The sequence below is a fragment of the Tribolium madens genome, unplaced genomic scaffold (assembly GCF_015345945.1).
Source record: "Tribolium madens isolate multiple individuals breed KSU strain unplaced genomic scaffold, Tmad_KSU_1.1 Scaffold_96;HRSCAF=242;Tcas5.2_LG5, whole genome shotgun sequence".
In the NCBI taxonomy this organism is placed as follows: domain Eukaryota; kingdom Metazoa; phylum Arthropoda; class Insecta; order Coleoptera; family Tenebrionidae; genus Tribolium; species Tribolium madens.
This window is the reverse complement of record NW_025401068.1, coordinates 6,139,111-6,162,239: the sequence shown is the minus strand read 5'-3', so window position 1 is coordinate 6,162,239 and position 23,129 is coordinate 6,139,111. Positions and strand designations below refer to the sequence as shown.

At 37.6% G+C, this 23,129-nt stretch overlaps 1 protein-coding gene across 1 annotated transcript in view; it reads left to right on the top strand.

Annotated features, from left to right (window-relative positions):
• The window catches only part of LOC123012944 (E3 ubiquitin-protein ligase MIB1), a 123,075-nt gene that overhangs the window by 22,883 nt on the left and 77,063 nt on the right, over positions 1-23,129 (top strand). The window contains exon 4 of the mRNA XM_044411190.1: positions 7,611-7,762. Coding sequence (XP_044267125.1) covers positions 7,611-7,762 — 152 coding nt within the window. The remainder of the gene's footprint in view (positions 1-7,610; positions 7,763-23,129) is intronic.

Sequence of the window (23,129 nt, the reverse complement as noted above, 5' to 3'; positions counted from 1 at the left end):
AGGAGTCTCGGGAAGAATAGCTTCGAGCACCGCCCTTATATACAGAAGACAATTTTGCGAGTTGCCAACATACACAAAACACAATATAATTCTGGGGAAAGTGTAGTGGAAGTTTCTGATCCTTTTGAAAACAGTCGGAATAATGGCGTTTCTCATTTATACCTAGAGCTATTATCTAAACGCGTGTGTGTATACATAGGAGACTATCAGAAGGCGAGGATCAAGCGAGAGATTTAGGAACAAAGATTCGGGACTTCCTCCCAAATAAAAATAACTAACGGGACTCTTAGGTGCCGTAAAAAGTACTCATAATGGCACAAACGCTATCAGTTTAATTGCTGTTTTACTGATTTTGTAAACTCACTTAACGATATGTCATAAGAATGTAACTGCTACGGCAGCGTTAAGGGAAAATATTATGGTAATAAAAGAAAAGCCCGGAGAGATATCGGGATATTTTATGTCCGGATGATAACCTCATTGAGCCGCCGTTTAATTTCAATCTATTTTAATTAGCACGAATCGGTGTTTTGTTGAGACAAGTTGCACAGAGCTTGGGGCTTTCGGCGCAAGTTTAATTGAAGACCGTCACAAGCTCCGGTCTCTTATCTTTGACCAAATTATGAGTTTTCCGGTTTAAACGCGTTCCATGAAACTTTAGGTGTGCACGGCCCGAAAACGAATAAATGCGAAACAATGGCAAAGGTAATCTCATAAGAGCGAAATGGCGCTGAAAGACCGCACAGCAAATCAGATAACAAACAAGCCGAAAACAATAATTGGCAGCACGTAATCCGTGCCCAATTAGGCCTGTGATCGACTGGAACAGGGCAGGGGCGGTGTCCTCGCGTTTCGCCCCAGCACAATCTATCAGAGTCGCTACATGACGAAAAAATCGATCTTGCTAATATGCAATTACACAGATTACGTTTCGTTTTGATGTTCGACAGGAGAATTAATCGGAGGCAAAAGAGGAGAGAGAAAAAATTTGCGAGAGGAAAGTCTGGCAGGCATCACGTCGATGCGGGCCTCCGGTAATTGTCATTTTGAACTTTCCTATCCGCTGCAGCGCAATTCAATGGACCAAGTTTTGGGAAAGTTTGCCGGCGGGACCCTCTAAGAATGAATTTACACAGCCACCAGCTGAACTGATGTAGTTTGTACTTTGGAAGCCAACTTTTAAACGGAATACCTTGGCCGCGAAGAGACTTCACAAGGATTTTCGCCTGGATTTTTTTTTAGTAGGATGGTTTATATGAACATAAATCAATCTTCTGCTTTTTGATATTCGCATATAAACATGTACCGGGTCACTAAATTGCTTTTTTATAAACGGGAGTCACGCTGATGGTGTGTATGTTCGTTCTAGGCAATTTCGGGGAGGATTTGTTGCCGTTAGGGTGGATTAACGATGCTCAGTTACTGGACGAAATTCACGGAAATTTGTATTGAATTTATGCCACATTGGCTGTTTGCAATCACAAAGCACGGGTTTGTTTCGAGCCGGAGTTGGATAAGGTAAAGCCGGGATCGATGGGCTCACGGGAAAAATGGCCTTTAACCTTTTTTTGAAAACGAATGGAGAAGTTATGCTTTTGTTTTTAACCATTGTTTTAATAGTCATTTACGACTGAGGAGCGTAAAATATCTTATTATATAAAGCAAATAGTGTATTTTTGTCACAATATGGCGACGCACATAGAGCGCAACGGATCGTGTACAACGTATTTTTTGTATTGTATAACTTAATTTTTGTGTGTGTAAGAAGGGCCGTTCCTCTGGTGTAAGTAAATAAATCGATTTCTATTGATTGTGATAACGATAAATAATTGCATTTTATATCTCTGTTCAAATTGGTTTTCTCTCTGAGTTACTCTATGCAGTCGGTTTCTGTGAATATTTGGTTTATTGGCGGACGTTTCGGTTTACAAATAGGTGAAGCGCTGCTAAAGTCTGTATCTGTTTATCTTTGGAGAGTCACTGTTGTTCTTTTCAAAGATAAACAGTGTAAAACTTGACGAAAATCGTTGATGTCATCCTAACGAAACGCCAACCGCAACTTTGTTTAAGGCAGATTTATTTTAAGAAGTGAAACTTTTCAGAAAATTGCGATATATTTATGTTAATCTTGTGTCTGTTTGGCGTAAGACATTGCCACTGTGACTTAAGGAATACGAAGAATTAACTATTCTAATTCCTCAACGGAATATTCTGTAAAGTTTAAACGCTTGCTTAATCCATAGGATAAGGAATTCACTTAATTAAGAAGTTTATAACTATAATAAATAACAGAGGCGGTAATGGAGAACAATTTAAAATTCTTTATTTCGTCGAGAGATGGCTTTTTGTTCAGGGATTTTTTTGCCTCATTCAGTTACAATTAAATTTGACTAAAAGGAAAAAAATTGAAACGGCACCCTAGCGCGCCGTTACCATAATCTCAAACTTGGTGGAAGCACAGATACCAATAAATCGTTGTACATTACGTGTTTCGAATGTTGTTATTAGTGTTGCGAGTTATATGGGCCCCATGCTGGGCGCCAATATGCATCTCTGTCTTGAAATCACTAGACGATTATCCGATAACGTCGACGTAAACACGCCGTATAAAGGCGCTATATGTATCTTTTATTGCCGTAAGACGTTGCAAATGTAATTTATGTGTTGTCGGTGGTTTAAGGCGCTAAAGTAGGAAATTAAAAATGATCTCCCGGTGTTTTCGTTTGGGAATTTGTCTCGTAATACCGTATTATGATAGAATCTCGGCGTGAGATCTGCCATACATCATCCTCGTTATCATACGGTCATATCCTCGTGCTATCTCGTTACAAAAGGGAATTGTATCCGTATACCGGGCACATTTCACAGAAATTGATATAGGTGGCCGTAACTGTTACTTTGCACGGAATTCATGTCGGCTTTATGGCGGGATGCTGAAAGGCACACCCGTTATTGTTCTATTCTATTTAAAACTCATGCCGTGGGCTTTCACTAACTGGCAATTCAACGCCGATGGCCAAACGAGGCATTCGCTTTTTGTTACGTGGACCGGACCCGTCTTTTCCGGGGATAATGGAAGATTGCATCGTTCTATCGTACACTTTGCCATCGCATGATTAAATTGTTTTTGCGTCATAGTTTATTATTTATAAGATGGGCGTGAATGTCTCAACGGGGGAAAAACTACAGATTTTAATACGTTTGATAGGGGAACTATTAATTACTTCAAACTGATTTTTTTGTTCAAACGTGGTTCAGATATAATTTATCTACACAATTCTATACGAATAAAGAGCAAGACATTTTCTTTTGGTTGATTTAATTTTATCTTGCTTTTATGCAAATATTATTCTTTTTCTAGATTTAGAACTTACTAGATAAAATAGTAAAGTTGAACAATTCAACGTTTTTGCTTTTACTTAAATTGCTTTTACGTCAAAGATTATTATTATTTACTTAAGAAGGGAAAAACTAGATGTTTTAATTACGTTTGACAGAGGTCGCTAAGCTGAATCATTAATTTCTCTAAACTGTCTTTTTGATTAAATAAGGCGCTAATGACTGTGAGAGAATTGCTTGCCTGCGAGAATACTCGGAGAACAGTCAAAAGGTAATCACGAAAACGGGAAGATTCGAGCAATTTCAACATACAAAATGGCCGACGTGTAAGAAGATTTCAATTGTGCTATTATCTTGACGAAGTGTAAGCATTGAGTGAAAAGTTGTATTTTTCACGTAACTACGCTTTTACAACAGTGCGAAATGTTTATGGAAACGAATCTGCAAATGTTGTATTTGTGTTTACGTTGCTTCATTGATTTTATTAACGAAGGTGCATTATAGATAATTAAATAATTGCACTATATTTCACATTTGTTTCTGTTTTTCTCGAAACAATTTTTGTTTTTGTTTTATGGTAATATTTACATTTACGCTGATTTAAATAGTGTTAAACAAAAAAATAAATAATGGAAATATACATACCTACATGTAACTAATTTGTTAGATATTTAATATTATATACATCGGCGTTGTGAGAGATTTCATTTTAATTAATACTGAAATGTTTATTTTGCTAAAATTTAATGAATCAGTCAGTTATGACTTCAGCTTTTATTTATAATTGGTATTATACGATACGAATTTAGATTTGTTGTTATAATGAAATAAACTGGAATTGTGTAATGCTGATCGGGGAAATTAAAAATTATTATTAGAAAAAAGCTTTGAAATTGTCTACCTATATTTAAGTAAAAATTTGTGAATACAATTTTTTTATGTTTGAGCTGAAGCTACTGAACTTTAGCTTTAATGGTGTTTTAGTTTTAAATTTTTGCCAGGGGCGTAGTTAGGAATTTCAGATGGAATACATAATGTATGACTTAAAATAATTCTATTACTCTGTGTAAGCAATAGTTTTGTTTTGTTTTGTCAGCTGTCGACCTTCCTTTGAGCAGTGTCTGTTATTGACAAGGTAGATGGATGCGAAACTTCAAGGTATACAAAACGAATTAAATGCGAGTTTGTTTTGAAAATTATACGCATATTTGATGTAAAATTGTGAGCTAATTAAAAAGTGTAAATAACTGTATGTCGAAGTTTATTTTTGGTAATTTGTTGGTGTATTTTTTGTATATTTAATAACGTGACGAAACCTTAACTCAACAAGCCTCTCACGAGACGTTCACCATTCCAAAGTTGAAGTTGATAACAGGAGAGTTAGCCGTACTCTAATTTGAGTCGACTGCAACGGTTTTGCCGGCAAAAGAGCAACTCCTGAGAGCAGGAAGTTTGAGTTTAGTCGAGGAGTATTTGTCGTTTTAAAGTGAAATAAATAATCTCTCGTGGAGTTTTAATTTGTCGCTGAGTATGACTAGTTCGTGTAACTATTTAATAAATTTACTTTAGGGGATATAATCACCGTGAAGAGAACGAAGCGAGGACGTGACCCTTTTTCCTGAAATTTCATTAACAAATTAAACAAAAGTTGGAATTATATGCATAACGCGACCGACCTCTCCGAAAAACAAAAATTATTGCACTTGTAACTTTTCGGGTAAATATACATCCCGAGCGTCGTGATTTAATTTAAAAACTCGAATTAATAGATTGTGCTTGGAATGTCTAAAGAGCTAATGAAAGAGAAAGAGTTGAATGCGTTTGTGGTTTATCGTAAAAGGTTTTGTCGTGTGTGGGTCTTCTTTGTTTAAGATTGTAATTGTAAATTGTTTGTCAACACGATTAGCATAGAAACACCGACCATAGCAGCGTCTCGGGCTGCCAGTTTATTCGACTGCTTATGATGTCGAGACACGCCAGAAACGGGGAAAATGTCTTCATTTCGATTCCTCCCAACGAGTACGATTCTTTGTCACAACTTTTCATTCTGTCACCGGGAGGCCACCCTCCGGACTCCCGGAACCTTTTCCTTTTAACCGCGCGAAGATAAAGGAATTTATTTTAGGCGTGCTTACAAAAGAAAAATTGAAAGCAATCAAGGTACAGACTCGGCACACATGCATTGATGGATGCGGGGACCGGAATTCGATAAACAACGCTCTTAACGAATCCAATTCAAACGTCGATTTTTTTTACTACTCGATGAATTATGTATGGAATCTATACTTGCACAAAGTGTTTGTTAGCTAGATCCTCGACTCGGGAATTATCAGCCGAGGTTTTGCTTTTCTTAAAATTTAATTTTCTGTGAAGTTGGTAGTGCGMGTTGCATTTTCTACGATTCCTGCAAGTCTTTCATCTAAAGAAATAAATTCGCTGAAATTAAATCGGCCATCAGATCCTTACGCTCGACGATATTGCCAACAAATCATATTTGATGATACGTTTCAACTAGCCCTCGCTTGATTTGTTTAGGTTCGCCGGTGAGACCTTAAGTAATCGGGCTCTGCCGTGATCGCACCTCAACTCATATTCCATTTATCATGCAAATTAAGCTTGAATCACACGGTTATCTCCTCCTCAATCACACGGACGACGCTGCTTACTGCCCAACTTACGCCATAGATCAACACAAGTACGCGATAAACGCGAATTATTGCGTCCATACAGAATACCGAGCGATCGCAAAAAGCTAAACATCACCGACCTACATTAGCCATAAATTATAGCTATGCTAATATAAGTCGTTATCCACAACCTTTGTGCATAAAAAAGTTGAAAATTACTGTGTAACTTTTTTTTGATTTGCCAAAAATCGATTTTATTTTGTTTGGTGAAATATCTTGGGCTGAATTGCTTATTCTGGAACAGCAAGAGACACTGTAAGTACAAATTTTCATAATTGCCGTTCTCGGCGAATTTTGATATTGTAAATTGGTGGTGTTTGTCGCGAATTCTGAGTCAAAAGTCGGGACCGCTGCATTGATCGAAGAAGACCCGGAAGCTCGTCCGGGATACACGGCGTGCATAAAGCTCCGTTGTAAAATTTCGCTCTTATGGCCTTTTCCTCTATTAGTTTAATGCGCAGTAACGAAGCTAAATTATTCATTTCGTTAAGTTATTCAAATTGTTGGGAAACGCGAAAAATTCGCTTGGTTTGGAAACTCACGAAACGCTTTTTTCCGTTTAATTTGAAGCAAATTATTGTTGATGGCTACATACATTGCTAAGAAATCTCGTGAAATTTTTTATTGTGGAAACTTAACTGATGAAGTCATGTCGGGTTTATAACGGACGAGGTGATCTCTTAAACTGGGAACACGAGGAGAGCGCTTCTTGTAATATTGGGTTGGCAAATATTTGGGCAAATCGAAATTTTAAGTCGGATTGGATAGTTTGGACAGGGGGATGATAGAGTATAGTATTAAGGATTTTGCTTTTGTTCTTATGGTTGCTGCTCGGCTTGACAGTTCTGAGTTAGTTTTTAATGACTTTGAGGCTGTTTGTTATGAATGTTTGTCCGGGTTTTTTGCATGACAATATGTTCGTCTCGTCTTCGGCGCTCAATCAATATTGAGTGAATTAAAGTCTTTTATGTGTATTTGTCATAATTTTCGCGATAAAATCTTGGAAAACAGATCGGTGTCGCCGACTGTTTTATGTAAATAACCGAGCCGAATACACTGTCTTCCTACATATCTATTAAAGACATAAAAGCGGTGATTGTTGATTCAGAACTAATAGGAAATAATTGTCGACAGTAATATGTATGACGTACATTTTTCTATTGTTTAACTTGGAGATACTAGAGAATGAGAAAGCCAGTAACAACTATCGGATTCATCTCGGGATGATTTATGCGTATCTTGATAAGGTAGATGGCCGTTTTCTTTTGTAGGAAAACAGTCGATGGCTTTTTGTTCTTTTGATGAGAAGTCGGTTGTGTTTTTCCATGGCGGCGGCGATGTTTGTTTTGAGAGAAACTCGCATTAATATAAAATTGTTGTTGCTCTTTGTATAATTAATATTTTGTTTTGTAAACGTAATTTGGATTTATCGCTGGCGGCGTGTTTTGTTTTGATCTTCAACCCAACGCCGGTAACGCGTTTGTTTTTCCATTATTATTTATTTTTTTTACTATTGTTTTAAGCTTATTGGTCATTGGTCACACCCCGTGCCACTTTTAATTAACCTCTGACTTTTCTTTCCAGGACTTGGAAGGCGACACACCTCTTCACGATGCTATTTCGAAAAAACGCGATGACATGCTGACCTTGCTTCTGGATCATAACGCCGATATCACATTGACCAACAATAACGGATTCAACGCCCTCCACCACGCCGCTCTTCGCGGAAATCCAAGGTAGAAATTTCGACCGTATTTTCTCGTTTTCTTCTCTTCTTATATATACAATAATTTTCGTTGTGGAGCGCGAGGACGTGTTGCTTCCACCGGAAATTGGCGCCGTCGGCACTCGCATCCGTTTCCGTGCACATCATCGTCGTCAGATTCTCGAAAAGTCGGCTTCAGTCGACACTATTTACACACTGCCCCTCTAAATAAAGCAACTCCGGGACTTATTTCGAGAGCCGACTTTGCTCAAATTGCGAATTCAAGCCTCTTTACATCTTTCATTGCATATTTACTCCAGCACCCGTATGAAATTTTTACGATATTGGGTCGTAAAAATTTAAGCGATAAGCATTACAGGTGCGGTAAGTGCAGCAACCCTTTGATCACAATTGAGTTTTTCTGTTTAATTTTTATTCCGGGTTTTTGGAGCGCCGAAAGAAATTAAGCCTCTCCTCCGGGTATCCGAAATTTAGCGCTTCTGGAGGTAAATTAACAGCAGGGATAAAGAACAACGTCTCGACGAATTTAGTCGAAGCTTGACGGAAATTAAGAAAAGCGAATTTTTTTAGGGATGGCTTTTTTTGTTCAAGGACAAAGGCGAACTCGTAAATTGTCACCTGTTTGAGAAAGGAGGGTTTTCGTGCTCATTTCAATTTCGATATTGGCACGATGATATTCCGAGCATGTAATAAGAAGCGAAGGGTGTATATTGCACAAAGGCTTTGGCCAGATCAATCGCATTTTTGCATGATAAACGCCTCGAGTTATGGTAATAGTATGCAGATGCACTTCGTGAAATGAACATTTCAAAGTGCATCAGATGGTGAACGCCGACTCTTCGACCGAGAGCAATATTCAATAACATTTCGACGTTTCGCTATTCTTTTCTCATTGCAGGATCAAACGGTTAAAGGCCAGCATATAAATTTTCTAATTTATAGATTGGCGTAATTGCGAAAAAAAAATCGCAATTTTTAAATTAGAAAAAAGTGAATGAATATTTATAAGTGTGTAGATTTTTACATAGTAGCTTTTTGTTTTAATTATTGATTTTTTAACTTATGAGTGAGGTAGTTTTGTAATTGTTTTAATTTTTTCGCCAAATATTTGTTTGAAATTAAAACGAAATAGGGCGAAGAGTCGCCGGTAATTGGAGCGGTCTTTCGTATAAAGCGCCTAGGTCGTTTCTTTTCTGCGTACTTTAATTAAGAAAATGTGCTCTTCGTCTGTGAAGTGTCTCTAAGTAAAACACAAATAATACAAAATCTAATAATGGCGTGTCGCCGAGTCCAACTCGGATACAGTGACTAAGAGTAATGGATACAAATGAACATTTAGGGGAATGATAGTTGGGTTTCGGGCGTGTATATATACCTAACCTGGACTTTTCTTCTCCTCCTCGGAGAGCAAAAAGCGTYGACCTCTTCTCTTCGTCTCTCGACTAATGTTTATTAAACTAATCACTGACGCGCATAATTTGTCTAAATGTAATCCCCACGGTGTGTGCCTGCGAATGACTAATCTTAACAAACTGGGCGAGTTTGTGCATCACCGGCGACCTGAGAGACACGAGATAAATCTCCGAAGGAATAAGGGTTTTCTTTGCGAAAAGCACGAAGGAGAGGATAATTGCCAACGACAATGTCAAAATGGCTGTAGACCAATCTGTCTGGTGGTCTCGAGGTGCGCCATTTCATACATCTCGATGTGTGACGTTCGTATCTCGGGGCCTTAGAGCACAAGTGGTGATAAGGATTGCGGTTTTGCTTAATTATTCATCTTGACCGGACTCGTGACGAGAACCGAGGTCTTGAATTATGAACGTTGGGAACTCATCTTGACGAGTGGGCGAGGAGAAAGAGTTTTAACCGACAATTAAATTTTGGATAATTAGATGAAAAGTTTTCTCGAATAAATTGGACGTGTTTTACAAGATGGGCAAAATGGTGGATGCGCTAGAAGAGATTTCCATTTTAATTAATCTTAGTCGTTTGATTTTTGTTTTCTATTTTAAAGTTGCTACAAAGGAAAACGATGTGTTTGCTAATGTTTCTTTTTGACCCTGTTTGAATTTTCCGGTTTTCGTTGGGGTGTAAATTTCGAAATTGAAATTGCGATGTATGCGGAATAGCCTAATGAAGCATCTGGGCGGCAATTCTCGTTAACCTTGCGCATTTGCGCACTTTGCAGTCATGCCGACGGCATTTGAAATAATATTTTAATAGATGAGCCTCGGATCCCTCTCCGTTATCGTCCGTTGGTAATCTTAAATAAAAAATCTCTCGGGATATAACGTTTTGATTAAATTTTTGGTATGTCCGCATATAATGTGTCGTCGTGCGTCCGACAGAATTGTTTATGTTGGGATGTATGGGAACGTTATTTATATAATATTTTTTCTCTCGAATGTTTTTGTATTGGTTTTGTTTAAACGATTGCGTTCGGGTTTGATGCGGACTTTTCGAGACAATACAGATTTTTCATCGAACGATATTACATTTTGATTTATGTCGAAACGTTGATGTGAATTATGGGTCCTTGAAGTTCGGAATAGGACAGTGGAAAAATGCCTTTCCACATATCTAAAACACAAATCTGGCAATTCCTCAAATTCAGCGTCGTCTTGCGCGATTTTTTTTTTTTTGGTTTTGTTGTTTATTTCGATGCGACGACACTAAGAACGAGATAAATTTCACGATAAGTGAACGAGTTTTTCCTATAGTCGGCATAATATCGCTCGATCGGAAGAAATTTAATAAGTGGATGAAAGGATTGTCTAGAATTTAGGACGATGGAGGAGAAGTTTATAAAATTTCGATATTGCAAAGTCGTGTCGATTGTTGGTGTACGCTTGTCACCTGAATTTTGCCATCATCGATTCAATTTCCTAACAGATTGTTGCATTGCTTTGGAAATATATTACAAACATTGATTTACGTCTGAAAAACTATTTTTTGGCTTTTTCTCTAGTTCCCGGTTGATTTTTTCTTTTTTTCCGTTTCGTGTGCACTATTCCGAGTTGCTATAGTGCCTTCAATTATTCGAAGGAAGGAAACCAGTCTTGACACGCATTGTATTGCGATGCAATTTCCTATACTACGTGGCTGTTATAGAAATGGAAATGTATGGTTCGGAGGCGCGACCTTCCACCGAACTGTCCCGAGGGTTCGTGTTTAGCAATTCGTATTGTTGATACATTTTTTTTCTTCTCTATTTCGCACAGTTTTCTTTAAATCGGGAGCATTTCGATGCCGACTCTAGAGCAATTATGAAATTTCGAACAAATTAAGTAAGATTGTGTCTGGTTTATTGGGGAACGGGTCTAAGTAGGGGTAGTCGGTCTAACCACCGATAACGGCTGGTAACTTCTCTGAGCGGAGTTGTTTCAGCAAGGCCCTGGAATTAACAAAGTTAATGGAACCGTTGTGCAGCAATGGAGATTGGACATCGCAAATTATATGACCCGGCTTTATTGTCTTCCGTTATATACTCTTTTCGTACTGATACGCTTTTAAAATTGCGACGATTTTTACAGAGATTCATCCGGTGGGGGGTTGGTGGATTTTAATTACGGTCGTGGCACGATTCATTTTTCATTTAACCGAATTTTTAGGCGTTGTTAGTATGGTTAGGATCGGCTATAAATAACACGAGGGGTGGGAGAGACCGGAATTTTTATTTATTCTTATACGAGAGTCGTGGTAATTGTGTCGTTTAACTGGAGGCGCCATTTCGTACTCGATTTTTCGGATTTTATTAAAAATATTATTGAACGTCCGAGACACATAACCTGGTAATGCTTTTGTTTATGTTCCCAATTAGCCGACAAGAACGATGCTACGGTTAGGTTAGGTAGCATTATATCAAGTCGGATATAAGTAATTTCGGCGGTCAGACGGAAATTGGTGGCGAACTAAAGTGTTTAGTTGCATCTGCGTCTAATGAAAGGATCGACAGGACTTTCGATAGACCGCACGGCGGTATTTAAAGGATATGTTGCGGTTTTACAGGATTAGAATTATTTATCAATGTCTCTCGAGGGACCATAAGGAGTTCAAAGCAGTTTTAATTAAATTCCTATCTCACTGATTGTTAGGTTTATATTTTTTTGGTGGGGTGTCTAACACAATCTCGGTTTTAAAACGACGAAGTAGGTCTGTCGTAAATCAGGAAGACGACCGATATGGGACCGTCGAGGGATTGGGTGAACAGAAAAGAACGAAAAAAGCACGTAAGAGTGTAAGAAATATCTCGGCCATTTTCAACGTCACATATACCGTAAAACAGCCGGCGCATATGTGATCTCTCTGCAATAACACTYCATTATTGCACGGGTTGAGCTAACGGAAATTCAAATTTTAATTAAAAAAGTGGGCGATTATATTGAAAAGCAGACTTCGGGAGACAGTAATGGGAAAGTTTGTGTCACATAGTCGTCTTGAGGAATGACACTTTTGCTTAATACAGGCAATGCAGTAATTGCAATCAAATCACTGCAACTATGGCCTGAAATGTGCAGCGTCGTCATGAAGATTGTATACGTCGGACGTGATTCCCAACTTGCTGAGCCAATTCTTTTGAGGTAAAAAAGTACGTGTTACATCAATAAAACAATTCTCAAATATTGGTACTTTCCGAATAATTTCGTGTATTATAGGAACATTACTGGTGCACTGCGTTACAATACAATTTTAGCAAATATTGGCCAAAAACGAAAAAAATTCTTTATTATTGTTGTTGTATTTGCTTGAAATAATACATTTATTTTGGTTTTTGATGTTAATGAATAAAAAATAATTAATTATGGTCTACGCATGTGTAGCCCATGCACGTTTTTTGTTTCGTAAATTGAGATTTCACTTTATTCGGATGAATAATTGAGCGTATGTGTGGCTAAAGCATCTTTAATTAAAGGGTACGTCATCAGTGATTTCGGGCTGCGGCACTATGTACACATGGTGAGGATTAAGTCGGGCCTCACCTGCGTGACCCGCAATTAAAATGTAATTTGTTTCGGTTGACCGGCCGTATGTAAAAATCTCTCTTTTATAAAGGAAATATGAGGCGTTTGAGCGATCCCATCGGACCAGTCACGAACCGAAAGATACACTGATAGGATGCCTCTCGCGAGCCGCCATCGTTTTAACATCATCACCTTTTTTCGGAAATTTATTTATATAATCCGAGATGCGAAATATGATGAACGTACAGAGAATCGAATCGGATTAATTGAAGGAAGAATTTTTTCTCTCGCGAAATGAGAAACCGGGATTGTCTGGAATTGTCTAGAATCGGGCAAGTTATTGCGATAAAAGCGAATCCAGACGGAGCAAAAAGACAATGCGGATGCACCGGAGTTCATCTTTGAGGTGCAATCAAGGCTCGGGGAGCTTTGTCAGTCCAGACCCCGGTTAGGCTTTTTATTGGAACTGTATACTTCGTTTGTGCTTTTACTCTATTCCGGTCTTTATGGACACGACTGGAGTTGGAAATGCCGGCACGTACTGTTTTCTTGTGGTGGTTTTTCTTGACGAAAAAGAGAAAAAGTAACAGACCCATGCGAAAAACTCACCCATCATCTTGTGCGCGGACTTGTTTTCCGTAAAAGTCGACGCAAAATGACAGAGATGTATTATTAAGTTTGTTAGAAATAGAACGGGCATTGTTTTCTGCAATGCGGCTTTAAAAAGAAACGAACATCTTGGATTTCGATGGAATAAATGGTGCTGATATGGAAACATTTTTCAATCGGAAGTGAGTTAGTTGCCGTGAGAAGTGAAGTGGCGTAAATCAGACATAACAAAACGGCGACCAGGTGGATGGAGAAAGAGCCAGAAAGTCAGCAAACGGCAAATTATTCGTCTTGATTTGGAAACACGTGCAATTATGGTGGATGCGCTGCGTAAATTTTTGGCGTCATTGATTGGATCGAATCTATTTATGTAAATCGGCCAGGTATACGTTGCAAATTACAAACTTGTACGGAAAGCTTGTTATTAATAGGTTATAAGGTCATGTCAGAATTCTTGACTGATGAGCGATTGATGTTTCAGGATTTCCCCCTTGGCGAAGAGCGAGTAGCTCCATCACAAGTTTTCACACTTAATGTCGTGTTCATTTCCTTAATGCATTATTTATATTATAACACGAGAAAAAATACCGGTTTAGGCTCCACCTCTGCGAACATAATTCCTGCTAATTCACAAGCTCCATCATCGTTTCTGCCGCTTTTGATGAGAATTTATAAGAAATTTTTTTGCTTGACGCTTGTATTTTACTTAAGACTAGTTTATTCTGTTTGCGTAGTCAAACTTTTTTGCACGGTTATTGATTTCTTATCAGTCGACGATAAATAGCTCAACTTGTGCAATATATCGTCAAGGGTGACACGAGATAATTTCGCGAATATTTTTCCCTGGTTTGATTATCGTTCGTTGGAAAAAGCACACTGTAATGTTGGCTGTCAGTCTGTGTCAATATTTGAGCTTTTTGCAGTGAAAATAAGTTTATTTTCTTTGAGATAATATAAAAGAAGGTATGGTTTGGCGTATTTTATCGATTGAATTAAATTGCTGTTAATGATCGAAGGAATACAACGCGATGATGAAATAATTTTTCTTCGCATTTCGTTTCGTAGTCGTAGTGSCCCCCTCTCATTTTCCTCATTGTCCTTCCGGGTCAGTGATCCGCAAACTCYCGGAAATTGGATAGTTGTTGCGTTATGAGGCACTTGCGCAACACAATTTTCTTTTTACCACTCATGTTAAATGTTTCAAGAAGTCACTTGATAAAGCGGCTTATTAAAAGCTCGAAGAGTGGAAGAAAGAGAGACTACAGTGCATCACTTGATTATCGACGAAATTAACATTGCGCTTCTGAACAAAAACAGGTGAGTGGAGAGGCTCCGGGATAAATTTCGTTGTTATTAGGATGAGGTGGGGGGTGCAAAGAGGAGAAGTATCGACGGAAGCTCAGACGAGGTCAACAGTTCTGAAAGCGGGGGCTTCTCGAGGAGATTYCGGCCGAGTTATCCGCTCCTCTCCGAAGTACATCTGGTGCCTGTTTGGTATTCGGATTACACGCCGTCCCTGGACTTATAAAGACCGAAATCCTTCCGTTAATTCTTTTGGCCCGGCAGCAGGAGGGAGACGCACGTGCTTTGTTCAACAAGAAGAAACTTGGAACCGATGGAACTTGATCTCATTTCGCTTTTGTAAAGGTTTACATTATCCGTTTCGGTGAGGGTGTCCGAATTTCGACTGGTCGTAATTGAAAAGCGAATCACCGAAACGTCACTTTTCTCTCTATTTGACGGTGGTTGTTTAGTATGGACCGATGCAAGTCGGTGTGCTGCGGTGATTACGTCGTATAGGGGATTCTAAACGCGTACTACATACATAGTTTCTAACAAACCACAACCTGCACATAATATCCAGTCGTGTTTAATGCACGAGGGGTTGGAATTTTACGATTATTGAACGGTGCTACACTGGCTACAACCCCCGATTCATATTTAAATTATATCATTGAAAGCACATTTACACCCATTGATTATGTGCGATGCTCTAAAACTAATAAGTTTATGAATTGCAAATCGTTATCAAGCTACTATCAATCAAACGTGGCTGCTCGTCAGTTTAAAACGCACTAATTTAAGCTTTATTTGAGACCAGTCGGCTGTACATGCAGATGGGAAAATAATTATAGAAAAAGTCGGAAATAAAGAAAATGCTTGTGTCATCTTTCACCTTTTCTGAAGATAAAGTACGTTTTATGAAAATAAGTTTTGAAAGCACTAAATTTAAGAGACCATTACTGAGTAACTCTGGATTTTAAAGAGCAATTTGCTTTACTTTCAACAATACTTTATCTCACAACGTGTAAAGGGAGATTTTTATGTACTCACATACAACAACAATAAAATGATTGTTGACAAATATCAGCGTTTTGCGTCACCAAAGGCAACTTTATTTATTTTGACTTGTTTTAGCCTGTTTTATTGAAAGTCTAAAAAGGAAAAGGGTGTATTGTTATTTTCTAGTGATGTAGATTTTATTTAATATTAGTGTTTACAAAAAATAATTTTTAATTGTTTCAGTTGAATTTGATTTAAAAGGTAATCTTCATTTTTAACAACTTTTAATTATTTATATTGGAAATGCAGTTATGGCTTAATTTATTACGACAGCGTTAACGTAAGCTCTTGTACGATGTGTTATATTTTTACGTGAAATTAGATTATATTCTTTGCCACTTGTTGCTCTATGTTTCCGGTACATTACTGTTACTTTTGCAAGTGGCTTTCTGTTGTTACGTAAGTTAAGCTTAACCAATAAAAGTGTGGATAAACATTCTGAAGTTATTATCGTATCGGTCGTCATTGCCTGGAGTTGTTATTGTGGCATCTCGAATTTGGTTCAGGTCATGTTTTTAGAGCTTCGAATCGATTGTTCCGTTAACGGTAGAAAAAGGGTTCGCAATCTATTGTCGAATTTTATTGGTCACGCTTTGGAAATTTGAAACTTCTGGCAAGTCAGAAACGTTCGGTTTTGTTTTTGTTGTTCGACATTTGTAGAGTGAGAGTACGACATTAAGGGATTTAATTTATTATTAGCCTTTCGTCGGGTAAATGTGAAAGGGTCCGCGACATCATGACTCGGACTTGATCGAATGCTAATAGCGAGGATTTAGCGTCGAGGGTCGTAAATGTTATATTATATCTCGACACGGTAGTGGTTTTAGCGAAGGACATAACACCGGACGAGTGGTAATTAATTAAATCTGTATTTTCGCAATAAGATAGGTCTTTTGACGGAATATGTGTGTTTTACGAGTGGGAAACCGTATCTGGTAAGTGTTGCATATAGCACGGTCGCGCAACAAAACCCGTAATGTCGCCTCGGCGAGCAAATTGCTCACTCAATCGCGCCCTGATAACACGCCAATATAATCAGCTACATCTTCCTGTTGGGTGGAAACTTAACGCGAACACCACCGTGTCACCACACGTTCTATCAGACATAGTGCTCGTTTCGAGGATGCAACTCGCTTCCAGAACGCGTTGTTGGATCCAATTAAAGCGAAGCAGGAAGTGATTTCGTCAAATTTAGTACGGAAGCAACCAGATGAAAGTAAAGCTCTGCTCGCTTTTTGTTTATATCTCTTTCTGTATGTGTGTATGTTTGTGTACACGTCGGATGAACGGTCGAAAAAAAGACAACACTAATTAAAGTTGCACAGTGAATAAACCGTGGTTTGATTGAACTCCGTATCCGGATCCGGAAACAGCGCACTTTTCACTCAGATATATAGAAAGCTTTAAAATGTTACGACGAAATCGACGGGGAGCTTTTAAAACGAGTAATTAAGTTTCTACGTATCATGGATTTAATGGATTTTGACGCGTCAAAAAATGTACGGATGATGGCAGAAGCGAAATTATCTTTGTGTGGAACCGGGAAATAAATGGACGTTATGACACTATTATGCATATGTTACGTTACGATGGGTATACCAACAAAATATTTATAAACTGCATTCGAGAAAAATAAAGCAATTTATTAAAATTATTTTTCATAAGTTTACAAGTTCAGGTCGACTTGACTTTTAAGTGTATCCAAACTAGAATAAATATTTTAACAACCAGAATTAAAAAAAAAATATATCCTTTTATTGATTGTATGCTTGGTGCAGTTTAATTGCAATAAATGTGTTTCAAAGGATTTTAATCAGTGAATGGATCAAAGTCGAATGTTTTCAAAGAAAACTCTTTATTTTTATGGACCTGTTCATTTTATGTCCGGTAAAAGTTAAAAGTATAAAATTTTTACACTACTAGTTGAATCTTGTCTTTTTGGATATAACATTACAAATTGAATCTGTTTATACGTAACACTTTACGTCATGGTTAATTCACGTTTACGCAAGCAATACATCTCTCCAATTACGTTGTGGTTACGTCAAGACAATAAATAAGGGTTAAAGCTAAAGCATAATTTATAATGGTCGTAATAACTGCGCATAACTTAACCAAGACGTATGCCACAGTCGTGGATTTTTTTTTATTTTTGCTGGAAAGATATTTGTTAAGATGTTATATTCAACGACGTGTTATTGTTATAACTTGAAAATGCTATTCTAAGCTAAACGTGCATATTATAAAATTGGAAAAGTGCTTTCGATAAGTTCAAAAGTGTTAAAAACACAATGGATAAATATGAATGTGTTGATTTGCAATGAAACAACAAAACGGTTGATGGTTAGGTGTGGTATGAGAATCTTTCGTGTAAACACACAATCAGTGGTGAGGGTGTTCTTTTTTAATTTAGTAGGTGCTTTGTGCCGGTGCGAGTCGTTTAAAAGGAAGAACCCTTTGCGAAATTTCCTCTCCATTATTCTCTCGTTTCGCGCTTATAGACGAAGTACGCACCATGACTAAATATTAACCTTTTTGGATGAAAAATTAAGGAGTTTCAAGAATTTTCCCGAGGGATGGCGGAATGTTTCTAGTCGAGATTAGCCGTCGTTCTTTTTTCTTTTCTCGTCACATTCATTCTCCTCGACGTAGTTTATGCACACGAGGATAATCATAATAAAAACGGTCAGAGACAAAGACGCCTCGTCTCGTTGATGTAAATAAAAACGTCGTAAATCGCGAATTTAAACCGCAAAACTCGGACGACGGTCTAATTTATTGTAATAAGAAATTCTTCCATTTCGGGTGCAGGTATGCATGATCTGTAATCTTACAAATTTCTTTCTCGGGGAAAAGATAAAAGCGTGTTCCGGACGATAAAGCACGCTACAAATCTCCGCTGAATTGTCCTCGTCTTGCAAAAAGACTGCGAAAGTGGAGACCAGTTACCTGCAGAGATCTTTTAAACGATCCGCCATCCCTAACTCGCCTCCACCTTTGAAAACTTTTTAAACGATGAACATTTTTGCCGGCAGGGAAAAACACAAATCATGGAGTAAGTTGCAGGCTTGTAATTAGGGAGTTTCGGTCAGTTTTCAAAAGTTATAAAAGCTGATACAGAAATATACACGATTATAGAAGTTTTATTGCAAATTTACAACGGAATAAAATTGGTGAAGGCGCCAGGAAAKTCATTTTTGCGACGCGATTCGCACTTGATCAACATGGGAAAAGTTTTTTTTTAATATAATTTGGAGCTTGATATCCGTTTATATTAATTTGTGTGTGTCGCTTTAATTATTGACCACGTCCAAATATTTGATTTCTATTTCATTACATTCGAAAACCATACAGCCATAAAACCAACAAATCTATATAATTAAAAAACATAAAGGCAATTGATGTTGTTTATGTTCATGGGAGTTTTGAGTGGTCGCCGACAGTAATTTTGTACAGACAGATAAAAATACAGTTCCATAAGTTGCAAAATTAAACCGCAGGTTTTTTTTTTGAAGTATTTATTTAACTAGTATCTATAAAATACGATTGATTTTGTTGAATCTGTTTTTTAAATTTAATTTGTGTTATTTTTATAAATGGGAGATTATTTAAAAATTAAAATGTTCATTTCGATCATAAAATGAAGAATTCTGAATAAGTAAATTAACGACAAAATCGATTTTGGGATGTGTTTCGTACTGGAAACATTGCATTGTTGGCTTATTATTCAGTTTCCTCACTCTGTGAGGTGTTGTTAAACCGCATAATGTGTTCTGAGATATTCCCGGAGTCACCGGAAACACGGCAAGTTTTTTCATAAATATCGTTCGGTCCGGAACAGTTGAAATAAAAAGTGAACGGTTTCGATGTCGGCGTCATTTCAAACTAAACTTTTCAGTCTGCTCTTTATTGTTCGTCCAGAAGTTGGGATAAAAATGAAAGAGTCACGGCTTGTATCTCAATAACCAAGTTTCTGAATTGCAGTTAGGTGTTTCGAGCGTCGGCGATATTTCTTGCACGACGAAAAGGAGCCAAAAGCAGTCAAAAACATCGCCGTTAAATCATCGCTTGGCCAGATTTCTTCTTCGCTCTCGCGCACTACCACCACCGAAATGCATCAGCCGCTTTTGCATATAAATCAAATTTCTTGCGTCCGTCCCAACATGCCGAGCTTTTTGTTSGCATTATCGTTAATAAGTTTTTCCGGAAAGTCCGGTCGAGAAGAAAAAACACGGCACGTTATTGGAAATTTTCTCTCGGAACAAGGGAACCAATAATCTAGGCATAATAATCCGATAGTAATCCGAGGTATCTCTTACTTGAATTGTATCAGCTATAATGCTATCGATTCATTTGCAGTATCTGTACAGATAATTCCGATAATTTAAAGCAAATTGCATACACAATCGCATTTCACAGGCCGGAGACACTATCTCCAACGAACCGGGGGCTATATTACGTGAAATTGTTTCTCTTCTAACAAATTAGGGTTTTATTTTATATTATTTATAGCCGAGAGAGCCTTTGGTGCACCATGAGGCGTACCTATCAAATGGAAATTATTTCGAGCAGTCAACTGATCCGAAGATAATATTTTTGCTTTCTTGGCATTTAGATCGATTAGGAAACCGTTTGATACGTCGCGTCACAGGCTTACATTGTTGGTTACATATTCAACTTGTGACAGTTGTTGTCAAGAGCGCCACCAACTTGTTTCAAGTTTTGAATTTTAAATTTATTGACACAATTTTTATTATTTTTAAAATGATTAATTTTCATCATTTATACGAGTATTTTTCTTTAAGGCAATAATTAATTATTCATGAGGCTCATATCTCTAAGTGGCTTTTTTTCGAATGTCGGAATTTGTTAAGTCTGAATTGAAATGTTTTTCTCGTCCATTATTTTTTATTTGTGTTGTAAATAAATTTAATTTGTATTTTTCCTGAATGAATAAACGAATTTGTTTTACGAGTCTGAAAATCCAGTGTGTCTCATCCGCCATCATTAATTCGTTATCAACATGTCTGCTTAAAATCTAATAGTGTGATTTAATTAATATGTCTGCGAATTTAATGCGAGCTGAAGTTTTGGGAGTTGTCGGTGCGAAAATTGTTACATATCAGCGGCGGCTCGTGCAATATTTCTAGCGAATGAATATATTGAAATTTTCATTTCAGTGAGAATCGGCGACTGCTCTTGGCTATATCCAATTTTATAAAAAGCGATTTGTCGTTATCGGAGGATCGAATGTATATGTGTTTTATTTTTTCTTATCGTATTATTTCATTTGGGGGTTGTTGTATTTTAATTAATTTTTTTATTGGAAAAATGCAGAATAGTCGCGCGTATCGATACGATCGCTCCTCGCACATGTCGGAGAAATACAATTTTACTTTTGAAATTTATTGCGAATTCGTGGATTTGTTTTCTTTTTAACGCGATAAGTCAAGTCGGGTGAGTTGTGCACCGTGTAATGGAATTTTTCGAAAGAATTCCTCGCGTTTTGCCCTTTTGCTATCGAACTAAGTCGGTCATATTTGGTTATTGGGGGGCGATGGATGGGCATTATCGCGCAATTCGGAAGTGGGCTTCGTCGCATAACTTTTTCATATTACCGTTTTTAGTGTGTCATATATTTCATCATAAAAAAGTGTGCGATATTAGACGTTTAAGTCGTCCGTCGTTGGCATAGTAGACAGGCTGTACATCATGATGTTCATATTCCAGTGGAAAGATTTATACTGCGCCATTACCGAGCGGTGTATTCTAGGGCACAAGCAATTTCACATTCAATGTGTAGCCACAACACAGCCCAGAAAATTTCATTCTGCCCTTGTGCTCCTTAACTCGAAAACGTTACGTTCGCGACAAACCTGCTATATTTCCGTCATGAATGTTAATCGACCTTCAGGCCGCCTTTGCTACTGCATTACTGAAATAACAAGAAAATAGCGAAAAGACTCTATGCCGATTTGCGACGGACACGCGCTTTATGACATTTGTTATCGTACGTGACATATCGTTAGTACCTCGTGAATCATTCATGCGAGGCGAAACCGAGATTTAGACGGCATTATCTTTGATACACAGATATATGCACTAGAGTGGCATAAATCCGGCAATATTTGTTCAAAGCAATTTTTTGATTCGAGCCGCAAATAAGGCATTTGCAGTAAACTTTCCGGTCAATTTAATTTAAATTCAAGCATTGCTTGAGACAGCCATTGTCGTTTTTTCTTATGAAGGCCGTTCTTTATCAGACTGTCTCATAAATTTGGTGGTGCGTGTTAATCCGATGAAAAATTTCGATTCTATCACATGATTTGTTTGAGTGAAAAAAAAATCACGAGGTCGGTCTAATTAAAACAGTGTGCTAATATGTAGAAGGGGATGTGCGAATGGAAAATTCACAGGGCAAAATTATTTTATATTGTCGGTTTAGTAATTATGATTGTCAACATGACAAGAGAACGAATGAACGAGAGACATACAGGCTGGTTTTAAAAACAAATGTTCATTTTTATTAAAACTGTTTAACAAATGTTACTTCATAGTTTTAATTGCATGTACGGTATACAGCTTTTTAAAATGCTTGATCTTAGTATATGGTTTTTTACTTTTTTGCTACTCATTTCAAGTAAATTTAGTAAATTATAATAAGCGGCTGGTATAGACATACCAGAGTTTCCATTTGCTATTTAGAAGAGGATTTAAAGCTCCAACTGGCTTTATTTTGCGTCTTTAAGCGGCAGTCAAGACTCATTTTGTAATTATTTTTAGCAAAATTACTATTTTTTTTCTTTTGTGGGAACAGCTGTATACATTCGTCAGTTTGCGCTAATTTGTTTTCCTCTTAGAATTTTGTACTTTCTTCGTTCAGTTTTCGATACTTTGTAGAAATCTAGTTTTGAGATTTGATGATGTAATCTTTCTAATTTTATCTCTTCTGTTGTAATTTTCTTTTTCTTCTGTCATTTCTTTTGTTATCCGTTTTCTCGGTCTTATTCTTCTATAATTAATTAATTTGAGTTTTAGATATTATGGTGAAGGTGTACATGAAGCTGGCACGTTTTCTTTCGTCATTAAGCCGAGTCGCGTTGCGGTTTTTGATGAATTTTTAACGGCACCGGGGTTAATTAATCGGACGTTTGTTTGAAGCGTTTTCTTTTTTCCGTCTGTTAAGAGGGGTGGTTTTTGAATGGGATGGAGCCAAGTTTCCGAGGGTGAAGGGGCATAGAAAACGCCGACGTAGGCAAGCACATTAGAGGCTCTAGTCGTAAATCGTAGTCGTTTATCCGGAGGTGAGTCCGCAGCTCGCTCCCGGGACACTTTAACGGGGATTACCCGTGCTGACAATTATATACAGCTTCCTATTTCACTCCCTTTTCCAGGAGAACAGAACTTGTACTTACAAATCGCACACATTATATGAATAGAAAAACTCGAGAAAACGAGAAG